Here is a 15,060-nt window from a genome sequence, read left to right as displayed (position 1 = left end):
CAACTTCGGTGACTTTGAACGTATCTATCCGTCCGTCCGTCCGTCCGTCCGTCCGTCCGTCCGTCCGTCCGTCCGTCCATCCATCCATCCATCCATCCATCCATCCATCCATGACATGACATGACATGACATGACATGAACAATGTCACGATGCCGTTGCGGACGATGCCGTTGCCCAGGAAGGACGAGAACACACGTGGGCAATTCTAACGAGTCAGCTTTAAGCAATACCCTACATCGGTAGCGTCGAGCCAACTAAGACATCGAATAAATGTGAGTGTAAAAAAAAACTGGCATTGGCAACGCTGACGCCCCGACGAATGCAAATAATGAACTTCAGGGTCCCAGCAGGAATGAATTCAAATCATTCTGCGTGGCAGTCAAGCATTCTGCCACTGAGCTACGCCAGGTCGCGGAACTACTTTTCAAATAGCTTCTAAATTTCGTGAAACATCATTAGTGGTTGCAATACTGCGTACCCAAATTTATAAGCTTTACATATGAACTCCTTTGATACAGCCGTCACGTCGGGCTAACGTGAATTGTGGTAAGATGCCATGCGCCGAAGTTCATTTATATAGCAGTGTCCAGGGCCAGCTTTAGCGCTTTATATCAGCTTCTGGTTTTGCTGATACGCATGTTTCAATTGACATCGTTGCACAAGTGTCAACAATTAAGGTTATAAACATCTGCAACTCTTCAATATATGGCTGTGTATGCAACATTTGTAAATATATATTGCCACACAGCTGCGTTTACTTCACCTCACCATTTAGAATTTTTGTAAGATACCAAATGATGAATATTTGTATGAAGCTCACAATAGGATACATTTGGATGCCTGAATATAATCACAAACGGCATTTAAAGCATCCCTGTGGCAATGTTCCAAAACTGAGGCACTAAAGTTTAGTGCAGTTTCCGCCGTCAATGTAATGCCTATTTTTGAAACGGAATAACTAGAAGTCTGTTTTTAAGTATAGCGTATCGGCCACAATACAAAAAATAATGTTCGATAGATTCCATTTCTTCGCAGAATGCATAGAAGGGTGATATTGTCTGACCACCTTTCTGTGGATACAGGTTTAGGGGAGGGGGGGCACACGACATCGAAGTTTAGTAATTCAAACTTTGAGCTTTCTGGGCTGACTTCAATGGGGTCTCCATGGAAACTTGAGGTGGCTTGAGGTGGTTATATTCTGTCCATGTAGTTATTTTTTCTATCATGTCTGTGCAGATTGCTGATTTCTGATACCTTATTGCTGTAATATATTCAACTTCTGGCAGTAAGGATAAAAATGGGCCATCAAGCGTGGCTCGTGCTAAGGAATGGGCCAGTTCATTTATTCTTAATCCACCGTGTCCTGGAATCCAAAATAACCTCAGGAGTTTCAACTGCGGTGGTACTAATGTTTTGAATGTCCTTAGAGTTCGAGAAACCTCAGAAGCTTCCAGAGTTGTAGAAACTGAAAGGGAATCCGTCATTATGGCTGCGTTGTTTTGATTTGATAGAAGTCTTGTCTTGTTGCCTAGAAGATGTTGGCTCATGCCCCTAAAGAGGATTGGCCACAATGTACCTTCTATTGTGAATTGTTTACACAATGCTTGCTAAAGAAGAGAGAAATTAGATAACAGCAATAATGACGTTCCTTTAAAAAAAGTTGAAAAGTGGAGCATTCGATAAACCAGAATATATAAAAGAAATTAGCAAAAAGGAAGAAGGAGATCACAGAATTGGATATATATGGCAGTATACCACTAGCAGCGCATCCTTCTGGTTGTCTGAATGATGGACAGAATACCACTGTGGCCCACACCCAACTGACTGGCTCCAAACAATAAAAAGGTGAATGTAATAACTGCCAATCCGAGCATACCAATCGGTCTCTCAAGAATAACTCGGCGCAGTGAGGCGAAGTTGTGGTATGTGAGAAGAAAGTGATCTATTGTTTCCGGTTCATTGTAAACTGCACATGGGTTCGTTGGAGATAAAAAAATCTGTGGAGACAAAATGTTTAACCGAGGAACACTACAGCGAAAGCTTGTGAGGGTCACGTCACATTGACGGGAAAGGCGTTTTGCGGTGTTCCATGTCAATTGCAAGTGCCGAAATTCTTCAGACTGTAGGAGCGATGTGTCGTTGATTTCTAAGATTAACAGGCGCTTTGAAACGTTCGGCAGTAATAAGAAGAAAACTGTGGAGCTACTAGTACCACCGGAAAACTTAAAGATGTCGAAGCGAGCGAGTCAGCAGTTTTATTTAGTGCAATTCGAGCATGCCCGGGAAACCATAGAAACGGAACTTCTGTCTCGCTGCGTTGTGGCGTCGTCGACAGTTTTCTGTTGTCGCCTTGTGGTGGTGGCTGCGTCGGCGGCTACTTGCTGTCATTGCCAGCAGATGCGGCCGGCTTCGCAGTGTTATCGTCGTCCCGGCTCGGTGGCTAACCGGGAAGGCCCAGATGGCGCCCCTTCTTAGCTGCCGATTTCGTTTTCGTCCCACCCTTGGCGATCACCTTGTGGGTACGGAATTTGGCCGCGCACCCTCGCGAGTTTGTCGCATGTTCAACCTCACATACTGAGCATCGTGGAACACACTCCTGGGGGGCTCGCACCCCCTCCACAAGTGAAGCTTCTTGGCAGCAGAGTCCGCGCGTGTTGGGCTGCGTGTTGGTACATGCATCCGCTCGATGACCGACAGACCCACACAAGCAGCAGGCTGGAATAGTCCGGTAATATTTTCGCTCGGAAATAAGCATGTTCTCATAATGCATAAAACGCGGGGTCACCTTCCCAGCGAAGGTGACTTGTTAGAGGATTCGAATTTCCTCACCTCGACGATGGTGCCTGCCCTCCATTGCACCTGCTCTCGCAGTGATTCAGTGGTGTCCGAGTTTCTGACGACGATGACGCCATGGCACACATCGTGGCCGTCTTGTCGCAGGTATCCATGGTGCGGGATCACCCCACGCTCAGTGTTCACCGAAAATTCCCCGAGAAGCACATCCGTCGTCCCCGGTTTCGGGGTGTGGATCAAACAAGGTTTTGGTCACGACACGGCACAACCATGAGTGACTTCGCCAACTGGCGTCCGAGGTAGTCCGTAAAGGCGGCTCTGTAGCGGTTTTCCGAGAAGGCTTGGTGTATTGACACATGTTCGCGTGGCTTAAGAACGACCACGAAGTCGTCTGGACCTAGTTTTGGGATTGAGCGAGGCCTCCAGTTTATAATAGCCTTGCCTTTGCCTCCTGCAGTGCGCGATACTGGAGGCTGCATCTTTCCGGCCGGTGTTCCAGAGGCCGGGATGGCATTGGACGCCGTTGTATTTGCTTGAACGGACGCGCGACGCGCGACCGCTTCATTCAGCGATTGGTGCCGAAAACTCGGAACAGCGGAGTTGGGATCTTGAGAGACTGGAACTGTTGTCCAGGCCATGCCTTCGGAATCGTAACTCCGCAGGTGAGACGTGGTGGCTGCCTTGTTACCTCGAAGGGCTGGTGCGACACCGTCGGCGTTCCAGGCCACCAGGTTCCAGCGTCGCCGTTAGGCGTAATGGCGTCGCCCCTGTGGCCGGGTGAACTTCGAGCGTAAAAACTTGAAACGTGGACCCCCTGGGTCAAACTTGATTACAACGGGGTCCAGATGATTTGCTGCGTCGATGGACGTTGGGCTTGGTGGAGTGCAGTTGATTGAGCTGTCAAGAAGACGAAAAAAAGTAGTGGAGCCGGCGCTTGGACTCTGTGGTTTGGTGAATCGGACTAGGCCTGTCTTAGAAGTATGCTGCTTTTACCCAATGCCATTTCATCTTATCTGTAAATAAACACATTCAATCGTAACAATAGACTTTAAACGGCTAGAAATAACCAAGAGACGACTAACTGATTGGTAGTTACAATCAAGGCTCGAGTGAAATTCAATCCTTCAACACATAGTGATAGTACTTATTTTTGTGGTTAGTTGGCGTGAGCTTTTGCCCGATCCGGGCACAGCCGGATACATCCATCTATAGAGCAGGCCACGCACTCGTGTGTTCCCTCTAACAGTGAACCGACCTGTACATTTAGCTTGCTGCTGTTTTATCATGTTGATTCCTTCCACAGCGTACCAAGCGTCTTTTGCCTTAATGAACCGTTGATGTGTGGTAGTTTCATTGCAATGTGTTCAGTGGTGCCGAAATTTTTCGTACCACCAAGCACATGCTTTTTTTTCTGATAATGGCCTTTAGCTGGTTCACGAACAGACAGGTTTGTGTCCCGTGTGTTTTGCTCTGTTTTTTCATAATGTTTCCCCTATGTAGCCAAAGTGTTGCCATGCGCAGTTTGTCGCGACTGCAATTTGAATTCGTGTTTCGTCTACCATATGTGTTATGTTTGTGCAGGTGAAAAGTTCCGGAACTTGAAAGCCTTTTATCGAGAATGAAGAGGAGAGCACCTTGCTGCTCGCGCATTCTACAACTGGGAAGGCTTGGCGTGAACAAAATGACCATTGCGAACACACACCTTTGAATGCACAGCCCTGTCGCCACGTTGAAATATGACACAAGGTGATTTTCTGTCTGGATGAAAAATAAAATATCCATTGTAGTGCTGTGTCTGCATGCACAGATTCTTCGACAAATGAGATTATATTTCAAGGGCATATGTTGTAAAAGAAACCCTTTGGAAAACGATGTGTATATAAGCAATTGTTCAAACGATTGTTCGACGAAAATCATTTGGTGCTTGATAAAGTACAGTCGTCCAACACACAAATATACACGTAGATAACGACAAGCTCGTTCAGACTTCGTGTTCCCGCGAGTACCTATATTTCGGGTACTCCTTTGCATGCAATGGCTGATGCTGCCGGCTTAACTAATGATGGTTGCACGCCCTGAAGTACTTGGTTAAAAATAAAAAAGAACTGTAAAGACTACGCCGACCAGAGAAAAAAGACGTTTCGGCTTACACACGGAAGCCTTATTCACGAGTGAATTGAAAACATGTGTAAAACAGTTCGCCTTATGTACGTTTCGATATATGAAGCAGGCAGCGCGCATATACTGACGGCAGATTACTCGTGTTGCTGTTTAAAATGCGCAGGCTGGTTTGTATGACGAACGACTCAATATAAAGACGCCGTGACAGTTTTTTTTCTCTTGTGAGAAAATGTGCCTTCTTCCAGTCGATTGTGTGACCACCCGACGGATGCTCAGATAGGGAACTGGATTTAACATTTCTTTACGTCCTAAATGTGCTGCTTAAGCGACCGTCTAAAAGCACCACTTCCACCGATATACATATCGTCACAATCCGCGCACGGGACAGCGTACACCACACCGGGGAACTTCGGCTAATCTGTCCTTCTTATTCACCAATGATTGTTGTAGTTTTTGGTCCGGAACATGTGCCTCATGGACGTTGTAGGAACGCCGAATACGGCCGAGGGCTTCGCTTATAGAGGGAATATACGGTATTCACGCGCTTTCCACCTGATGTAGCACAGGGCAATTGTGGAAGTGCAATCTGCCGTTAGTATGTGTGCGCTGCCTGCGTCATATATTGAAACGTACTTAAGGCGAACTGCTTCACACATGTTTTCATTTCACTTGTGAACAAAGCTTCCCTGTGGATGTCGAAACGTCTTTTTTTTTCTTGGATGCCAGACGTTTAGTAGTATCAAGTTTCTGAGGAGTACCTCATCGCTTTTTGAACGCTCAATGTAGATGCTACAATGTACCTGAGCGGTAAGTAAACAGGATCAGGGACTAATATTTTTTTTCATCCCGTAGGTAAAAAAAGTCAAAGAACGAAATCCATGCAGCAGCAAATAATTGAACCCCCCTATAAAGAACACTTTTTGCTGCACTAGCTTGCGCGACGTTTGATGGACAAGCACGTGCTCCTGTGATGGGAGACTTCAAAGTGATATTTAAAACAATTCGTGTACTATGTAGGGTTCAATTTTTCCCAGATCTGTCTGTTGAACAGACCCTGCACGCATTTAAATTGAACGTTTCATGTACAAAACAAAAGACGTGACATTTATTAATGTCTTAACTCTTCTGACACACTCAAAAAAATATGAAGTAAAAAGAGTGTGTTTTTGTCCCACAACAATAATCGTCATCAGGCTTGCGTGCGCTTCCTTTATAGAAAACTCGGCGCTGGCCACTTTCCTATCGAGAATGCAATGCAACCCTGATAATGGGCATGTCGATCGTGACCGTAATGTACCGGGCGTGGGGCGATAGCGCAAATATGGAACGCAAAATAAATGACGATTATTGTTGTGGGACAAAAAGACAACCTTTTTACTCGCTCTTTTTTCAGAGTGCAGGCTTGATACCATACTTTTTTTATAATCAGTTGCTGTTGCGCAGAACTTAAGCGTAACTTGCAAATGACGCTGTAAATTCTGGTTATAAACTTGCCACCGTGCACTGCTATTTTAGTCATTTCGGAAAAAAATGCTTCTACGTTGTAATGTGCAAAGTGTACAAAAATAATGCCATCTTTACAGCTAGAAATAGTCAAAGCAAGACATAGGTACGTTTACTGTCATGGCCAGGAGTGGTGGCATTACAAGTAGCACATGATCAGTTCCTTTCCGTGTTACAGGCACATTCAAACCTCTGGAACTACTACCCCTCTTGACGACGTGGGCAACTGGTTTTCGTGTACCCGTTAGTGTCGCCTATCGTCCAGTGGGGTCATCATCATTGTTGCTGGGCGTTCCCATCGCCTACATCTGCGCACATCGACTGTCACTGGGTCATATCCACGTGCCACAGAAAACATCGTTCTTCACCTGATCCCACCTTATGCCATAAATGCAGCTGCAAGCACGTGTTCATCAGTGGCATCAGGTAGATATGATGCACTGACAGATATGCGCAGGTGGGGACAGTTGGAACGCCCAGTGACGAGGATAATTGCCCTGCTTGACGACTCGCGGCGCAGTCGCGCGGTCTACCTTTATGAGCAGCGCTGGATGTTTGAATGTGCCTGTCAGGCGAAGAGAATAGATCATGAATGGCTTGTCAAGCCGCCACCACAGGCGACTGTCGGCTGCGTCAAGCGCGCCAATTTATAAACGCAGCTGCAAGAACGTGTCCAGTAGGGATATCAGGTAAAGGGCGCTCTTTTTTTGCGGCATAGGTCACCACTACCTCGACAAATAGGGGTAGCATCACCGGTGCTGTGAATGTGCCTGTCAGACGAAGAGGATCCAATCCGGTCACGCCGCCATCGCAGCCCACAGTACCGCGTCAAGTGCACCATCTTAAACGGAGCATCAAGCACGTGTCCAGTGGTCATCAGTTGAAGGACGCTTTTTTCTTTGCATGTGTTTCTAGCGGCCCACCTCGACAACCAAGTGTACCAGCACCGGTTGTTTGAATGTGCCCGTCAGACGAAGAGGTTCCGATCATGTACTGCCTGCCACGCGGTCACCGTAGCCGACTGTCAGCCGCGTTAAGTGCGCTGCTTTATAAACGCACGTGTCCTGTAGTGGCATCACTTGAAAGGTGCTATTTTTTTTTTGTGGCATGGGTCACTAGTGACCCACCTCGACAAACAGGGATTGTAGCACCGGTGTTTGAATGTGCCGGTCAAACGAGAAGAATAGATCATGTACTGCTTGTCACGCTGCCACCACAGCCAACTGTTGACCGCGTCAAGCGCGCCGCTTTTAAACGCGGCTGCATAAACGTGTCCAGTAGTGACACCAGGTGAAGGGCGCTCTTTTTTGCGACATAGGTCACCACCACCTCGACAAGAAGGGGTTGAATCACCTGTTCTTTGAATGTGCCTGCCAGATGAAGAGGATACGATCTGGTCACGCCGCCACCACAGGCGACTGTCGCCCACGTCAAGTGCGCCGCTTTTAAACGGAGCTGCAAGCACGCGTCCAGTGGTGGTGTGAGTTGAAGGGCGCTTTTTTTGTGACGTGGGTTTCCAGTGGCCCACCTTGAGAAACAAGTGCACTAGTACCGGTTGCTTGAATTTGCCTGCCATACGAAGAGAATCCGGTCATGTACTGCCTATCACGCCGCCTCCACAGCCGGGCGTCAGCCGCGTCTAGTGCGCCGCTTTTTAAACGCATGCGTCCTGTAGGGGAATCAGTTGAAGGGTTCTCTTTTTTTGTGGCACGAGGCACGAGCGACCCTCCTCGACAGGCAGGGTTGGTAGCACTGGCTCTTTCATAATATGAATGGGATCCGATTATGTGCTGTCTGTCACGCCACCCACCACCGCCGACTGTCGGCCGTGTCAAACGCGCCGCTTATAAACTCAGCTGCAAGTACGGGCTCAGTAGCGGCATGAGTTGAAGGGTGCTCTTTTTTGTGGCATGAGTTTAAATGTGACTGTCAGATGAAGAAGATCCGATTGTGTCCTTTCTGTCACGCCGCCACCACAGTGGACTGTCGGCCGCGTAAGACGCGCCGTTTATAAATACAGCGGGAAGCACTTGTCCAATAGTGGCATCAGTTGAGGGGTGCTCTTTTTTGTGGCATAAGTCACCAGCAGCCCACCTCGACAGGCAACTGTACTAGCACTTGTTGTTTGAATTTGCCTGTTAGTAAAAGAGAATCCGATCATGTAGTTTTTGTCACGCCGCCGCCAGAGCCGACTGTCGGCCGTTTCAAGTGCACCGATTTATGGGAAGCCAGCGCTGCCCAGGGGGCGCGCCTACCCTTCCTTCAGGTGACGGCACCTGATGCGAGTTCTCTCTTTAGTCATGTTGTCCCGTCTAGGGGAGACGATGCTCACCTGTGCAAAATTCGGCGTTCAGAATTTCGGAGAGAAGTGCGCGTACTTTACGACTGGCTACGCATTATGCAACTGAAGAATAATGTTTCATGGGTAGCGGAAAACAAGTTAAGCCCCTCCCGATGCATCATTCATCATATGACGCAGTACTGGTGGGAGCAAATCCCAGGACAACGCTGTAAAATCAGCGACGACAGTAAATCAATGGCGAAAGAATCTAAAGTGGTGATGTTAGAAAACGTGAGCCTACCGGAGAACTCAACACTTCTTTCCGAGGGACCAAAGTATTGCATTGATGTCACTGTTCCTGTGCATGAACTAGCGGCAGTTAACAGATTTGTGGCTGACAAAGCATCAGAAGAGGAGGAAGAAAAGTTTCTGTTAGTGGGTGTAGATAGCCTGGCAAAATAAGTGTTAGGTACCAGGCTAAGCCATAAAGCTGAGGTTATGCGAAAGACAGTAGCGTTGGGTAGAGAAAAGAACATTGTCATTTGGAAGCTGATAAAGAGGGGTGCTTTGTAGTACTTCCAAGAGGAATGTTTAGTTTGAAGGCGGCAGAGGTTATAAGGAAAAATTTCGTTCACATTAAAAACTCTGAATTGAAGGTAAAAAGCAAGGTTGCCATGTTATGTAAAGATTTTAAGGTGACAAAGTTGGTAAAAAAATTTTAGCAAAATGAAAAAGCTACGACATTAAGCGTACTGCTGACTGGGCAAGTTGGTGCATGATAAACTGATATTGCTGATAAAAATGGTATTTTAGCGCAAAAAGGCACAAATTTGATGTACCTTTCATAAGTATAGTGAGCGAACAGCACACATGGCAGCTTTTACACAGTAAGCACCTACAGAAGGTGCTAAAGTGCGTTAAAATCAAGGACCGCTTCATCACTAGCAGTTAGAAAGACAAAGTGCAGTTCCTCAGAGATAATGAGCACTACCTTCTCATTATGTGGAAGACCTTTTTTGCTCACTTCAACATGATGAACATTTTGCTGCGGTGAGGGCGTGCATAAAAGAAAGCGGCGCCATACCCTTTCAAAATGCAGCTGGCGTAACGGTAGGCAGCTTTTTAACTCTGTTGGAAGCTTACTCTATCGTTTTACAAGCACATTTTATGCAAAATTGCGGCATTTGCATTGGATCCGGAAATGCGCCGCTGCTGTGCAATATATTTTGATCTATTGTTGACTGGTTCCTCGACGAAGCTTTTAATCTGGATAGCACCTTCAACGTTGCTGAGGTTTTTAGTTATATGGATGAATTTTTTATTCTTTTTAGCAAACAAGGCTCCTTGACACGCTGCGATGATATTTATATATTTAGGACTCATGCAAAAGGACTGCTATTCTCAAAAGAGCTGCCGCATTGTAATACCCTGCAATTTTTAGATCTGCGTTTCACCTTACACAGCAGGCAAACGTGCTGACAATATTTTCCTCGCGCCAAGAAACAGGCAATAATGTATGACTCCTGCCAGTCAAAAGTAGTGAAGCGTGGTACTGCTGCCTAGGACCTTCTCTCAAAACATTGTGCACGCACGTGGTGCAGGTACAGTGGCTGGAATAGGAAAGTGTGATGAGCGGCAAACGGCGCCTACGGAGCCCACTGAAGCCTCCGAGGAGGAGTGGCGTGGGGGCGCGCACAATCGTTTATTATCAGAGAGTACAAGGTGACATGGTATGGACATCATTTGAGGGCAGGGAAGCGAGCAGCGAGGTAAAATTTGAGAAGCGATTGAGAGAAATGGGCGAGGAGCGTTGGGCTAGGAAGGTTTTAAGCTACTTATACATGAAGAATGTCGATACAAAATGGAGGAAGCGAACTAGGGAATTGACGAGTAAAGACTTGGAACACAGCAGGGAGCCAAACCAAAAAGAACTATCGGGTAAGACGAAGGTGAAAGAAACGGAGATCGCATATGGAGAATTGGCATGCTTAAGAAGTTCGCACTAGAGATCTATCAAACTTTTAAGCAAGAAATCGCCAAGGAAAGGATCTATGATAATGCTCGGGGTAGTTCTCTACTGCTAGTTCTATACTTCACTATATAAAGGAAAAAAAGACATAAATCTCGTTGTTGGTTCACTAACTATTACGGCTAGGTAGCGTTAGCCGCCGCCTGATCTAAAAGGCACAGCCACACCAATCCATCTATCCATTCACGTTGTTTGCACGTTTCCGACAGTTTCGTCGGGCGCGTTCATCCTTGTTTTTATTGCTGTAGCAATTCTATGGACACTCTCGACTGGATTTTGTCGCCGACGTCGGCGTCCATGTCATGCTCCGTATATTTATACATATCTATATATATGAAAACGTAAGAAAGAAAAAAAAAACGAGGAAAAAAGGCTCCGGCGCGCGGAAACGAACCTAGAATTTCTACGTGTTGAATGCAAGGCGTTACCACTGAGCCACCGTGACGTGCCTCCTTGGACGTTAAAATGGTGGTGGTGGTAGTGGTTAGAAGATGAGAAAAGGCACCTAATTTCTGCAACCCGGTCGGGAGCACGGCGCAGTGCCTGCGGGGAAGGGAAAAGGGAGAAAAGTGGAAAGAAGAGGGAAGATTAATTGAGCAGTGGAACGGTCGTCATCAACAGAAGCAGCAGTCCAGAAGCAAGGGTAGGGGTGGCAAGGGCCCCATCCTCAGCGGTAGGCCACGATTCCCGTCTCGTCCAGGAACTCCACCAGGCTCCGGAGTGCTGGTAGATGGGGACGAGATGGGAACAGTAGGTGCTCTAGGGTGGTGGCAGGAAGGCCATGTCTCCGGTAGGCTGCGGTGACCCTCGAGCGTTCCTGGGCCAAGGCAGGGCAGGCACAGAGGCAAGCTATTTATATCTACCACTTACCGCTGTTAGCCGAAGTCTTGGGGGAGGGGAGGGGGAGACTATCGTGTTTTCAGCATTATCAGCAAGATGGCGCAGTGAGCGCGCGGCGACTCTCATCTCTCACGCGTACTTGAGCCCGCGTAGAGAATAAGGGGGGGTGTACGCTTTATCACGTCCCTTATCTTGCAATGGGCCGAATCGCACGTACCCAGCGCACAAAGGTCACTGCAATCATTGCACACCCTCCGTTTGTGAAAAAGGCGCGTTTTTCAGACAGTGCGCAATAACAACTGAGACGCTTATTCGCGTTCATCTGTACCTGTGAGAACGTTTCGTGCGTCATTTGTGCGTGAGAAACGCGGGGCACGTTTCGATCTGTTTGCCATTCTGCGCGTTGATTGATTTGTGGGGTTTAACGTCCCAAAACCACCATATGATTATGAGAGACGCCGTAGTGGAGGGCTCCGGAAATTTCAACCACCTGGGGTTCTTTAACATGCGCCCAAATCTGAGCACACGGGCCTACAACATTTCCGCCTCCATCGGAAATGCAGCCGCCACAGCCGGGATTTGATCCCGCGACCTGCGGGTCAGCAGCCGAGTACCTTAGCCACTAGACCATCGCGGCGGGGCGCCATTCTGCGCGTGACCTTCCAATTTGTTGCTATCACGTTCATTGATTTGCCTTTGCGGCAAACTTATGACTTTTTTAATTGCGGTGGCACTCTGACACCAATGATTCTGTATGCACTGTCATGGCGCGCAAACAACGCCATCGCTTCGTCCCGGGGTTCACTACAGGCTACAAGCCAGAGCCAGGGAAAAAGAAGCATGCGTAGTTCACTTTTTGAAAGTGGTTTAGCTACAACGAGCTTCACAGTTACAGTTTGGAAGAGATAGTTTCCTGCTTGAAAAAAAAAAAAACGTTGTCACACTGGGCTGCGCACAACGTGGTCCGAGCTTTACCAATCAAGTAAACAATTTTTTTCTGCTCACCAATTTGCGTTTTTACACAAAGGTACTCCACAAGGAGCGAGCATCTTCCCGTGAAAAGAGAAGTACCTGAAGCTCAGGCGCATCACCTAGGCTTGCAGCCCATGCAGTGTTCTATGGGGCGCTTGTGAACTATACAACTGTCTTTCTTGGGGATAAAAAAGGATGTGTGACAAATTATTAAGAATGCATTGTTGTGAACAAAAAGTGAGTCACTACTTGGAAATGCGTTGTAGGAACTGTGTGCAGAAAATAAAAGGATTTCATCTGGACCCCGCTCGTGATTCTCGCCTCTGCGTATGATGTTTTGAATGATGGGAATTCGTTTACAGATTAGTGCTTGAGGAAATGATGGTTCGCTGTGGAAAATGTTGCCAGCAAAGGCTCACAACTGAGTTCATCGTTCCACTCTTCTACCACTTCAGATCGATAAAATGTTTCAGTGCCGTGACGCGCTCACTTTCCTCATCCTGTCAACCTGACGATATTTCAGTTCAGTCGTGCACCCTCGTAGGCATACTGTCTTCCAGAAGCTAATTAAGATATTTTCACGGTCGCCATTTGAGGCCATGCACGAGCAAAAAAATATATTTTAAATGGTTCACTTGCCTGCACGCATGGTTGATTGCCGTCTCTGCGCATGATCTTAGTGTATTCGTGCTTCGCGTATATGAAGTGTGACATTTTTTGCGATGCTACTTTCCTTGCTTTCTTTCTCCTCTTTTTTTTCCTGATTGTCTTAAATTTATTAATTCATGTACCCTGAATACCCAAGGACATTTCATAGAGGGGATTATAGTATACATATATAAAAACTAGCATGAACAATAAAGTAACAAAAGGTATGAAAAAAGCAAATAACAACGTATGAACAATGTACAAAATCGCAGGAAAGTAATTATAAAGACAAGACTACACTAAAATGGAAGGCGTAATGCAAGAACGAGCGAGGCTTAACATTTATGTGCTAAACAATGCTGGTCATAGTTAAGCAAGCGAGTTATACAGCATGCTAAAAAGTCATTACATGAGCACATGTACATCTGGGCCGGTTATACTAGGTCATTCGAACACCAAGATGAAGCTTTATTTGTGAGTAAATTCTTCGTGGTTTTTTTATAGAGACAATACTGTTGGGAAATTGATTCCAATGATTCAAAAAGTGATGGTGAATGTACAAACAGGTTTGTTCGGGCAAATAAAGGTTCTAGTTTGAATTTATGGTCCAGACGAGCAAATATTCTATGAGCAGGTTTAATAAGTGCAGACACTTGCGAGTGGTTATGGTAGAGATTGTCAAAAGAGACAGAAGGGAGAGCAGTCTGCGTTACTGCAGAGACGTCAACTTTAGAGACTTTTAATTTCATTTATGCTAGAAGTTCAAGAGTATATCTTTGTTATGAACCGGGCACTTTTGTGTTGAAGAGACTCTATTTTATTTATGAGGTAAGCCTGGTGAGGGTTTCATATTTGGGAAGCACAGTCAAGCTTAGAGCGGACTAGTGTATTGTAAGCTAAAAATTTGGTATCAGGTAGGTAGGTAGGTGATCAACTTTATTGATTCACGAAGGAATCATTTGAGGGGGGGTGTGGTAGGGGAAGTGGAATCAGGATGACGACGAGCCCTCGGGCCGCTCTAGGTGGCTGGACACTGCTGTGCTTCGGCCACCCTTCTGGCCCAGCTAACTGTTAGGAGCTGTAAACCCCGTTGCGAGCTGCGCAGAGCAGCCTCCCATCGATCCTGGTGTTCTGACCCTTGCCACGGAGGCTTGGGTTTGTTTGGACAATTCAGAAATATGTGCTGGAAGTCGGCTCTGGTGCTAGGACATAAGCTGCAATGAGGCGAGGTTTCGCCATGTGTCAAAAGGGAGAGAAGAAAAGGAGTCGTCACTGTGGCCGTTTGAAGTCTGCGCCACAAAGCCTGGTCACTTCTGGAGAGAGATTTATGGGGCGGGGGATACGTTAGGCGGGAATATCGGTAAAATAGCGTGATATCATGATAGCTGAGGAGTCGATCCCTGGCACCTCGAAGCGAAAGCAGGTCGCTGTGAGCCCGGTTGGCGAGTGCTCGGGCTTGGGTGTGAGCGGCCGTGTTGCCTGGGTGTCCACAGTGCGCAGGGACCTAGAGGAGGGTGATGAGGCGATCAGGCGGAAGAGATGATTCAAGAATTTCAGTAGCCAGAGAATGAATTCGGAAAGTGGCTAAAATATGAATTGCATTTTTTGAATCGGAAAAAATATACTCAGCGGAGGAGTGAACAATGGCTAAAGTAATTGCTGCCTCCTCTGCTTCCAGCGATTCTGTCGAATTTGGAAGGGACGCACTAGCAACCAGTTTTTGAAATCCATCTACAACTGCTACCGCGAAAGCTCGATGATCTACATATTCGGCAGCGTCTACATAGACTGCGGGAGAATTAGGAGGGAAGCGCTTCTGAAGGGACTTGGCTCGAGCTTCCCGTCGCGCCCGATTATGTTCTGGGTGAGTAT

The 15,060-nt window shown here is 46.9% G+C and overlaps 1 protein-coding gene across 1 annotated transcript in view; it reads left to right on the top strand.

Annotated features, from left to right (window-relative positions):
* Nucleotides 1–4,580, top strand: part of LOC119169167 (DENN domain-containing protein 2D) — a 647,735-nt gene extending 643,155 nt beyond the window's left edge. The window contains exon 17 of the mRNA XM_037420269.2: nt 4,376–4,580. Coding sequence (XP_037276166.1) covers nt 4,376–4,416 — 41 coding nt within the window. The 3' untranslated portion in view covers nt 4,417–4,580. The remainder of the gene's footprint in view (nt 1–4,375) is intronic.
* The last annotated feature ends 10,480 nt before the right edge of the window (nt 4,581–15,060 follow it).

This window comes from Rhipicephalus microplus, chromosome 2 (assembly GCF_043290135.1).
Source record: "Rhipicephalus microplus isolate Deutch F79 chromosome 2, USDA_Rmic, whole genome shotgun sequence".
NCBI lineage: Eukaryota > Metazoa > Arthropoda > Arachnida > Ixodida > Ixodidae > Rhipicephalus > Rhipicephalus microplus.
This window is presented reverse-complemented; position numbering and strand designations above follow the sequence as displayed.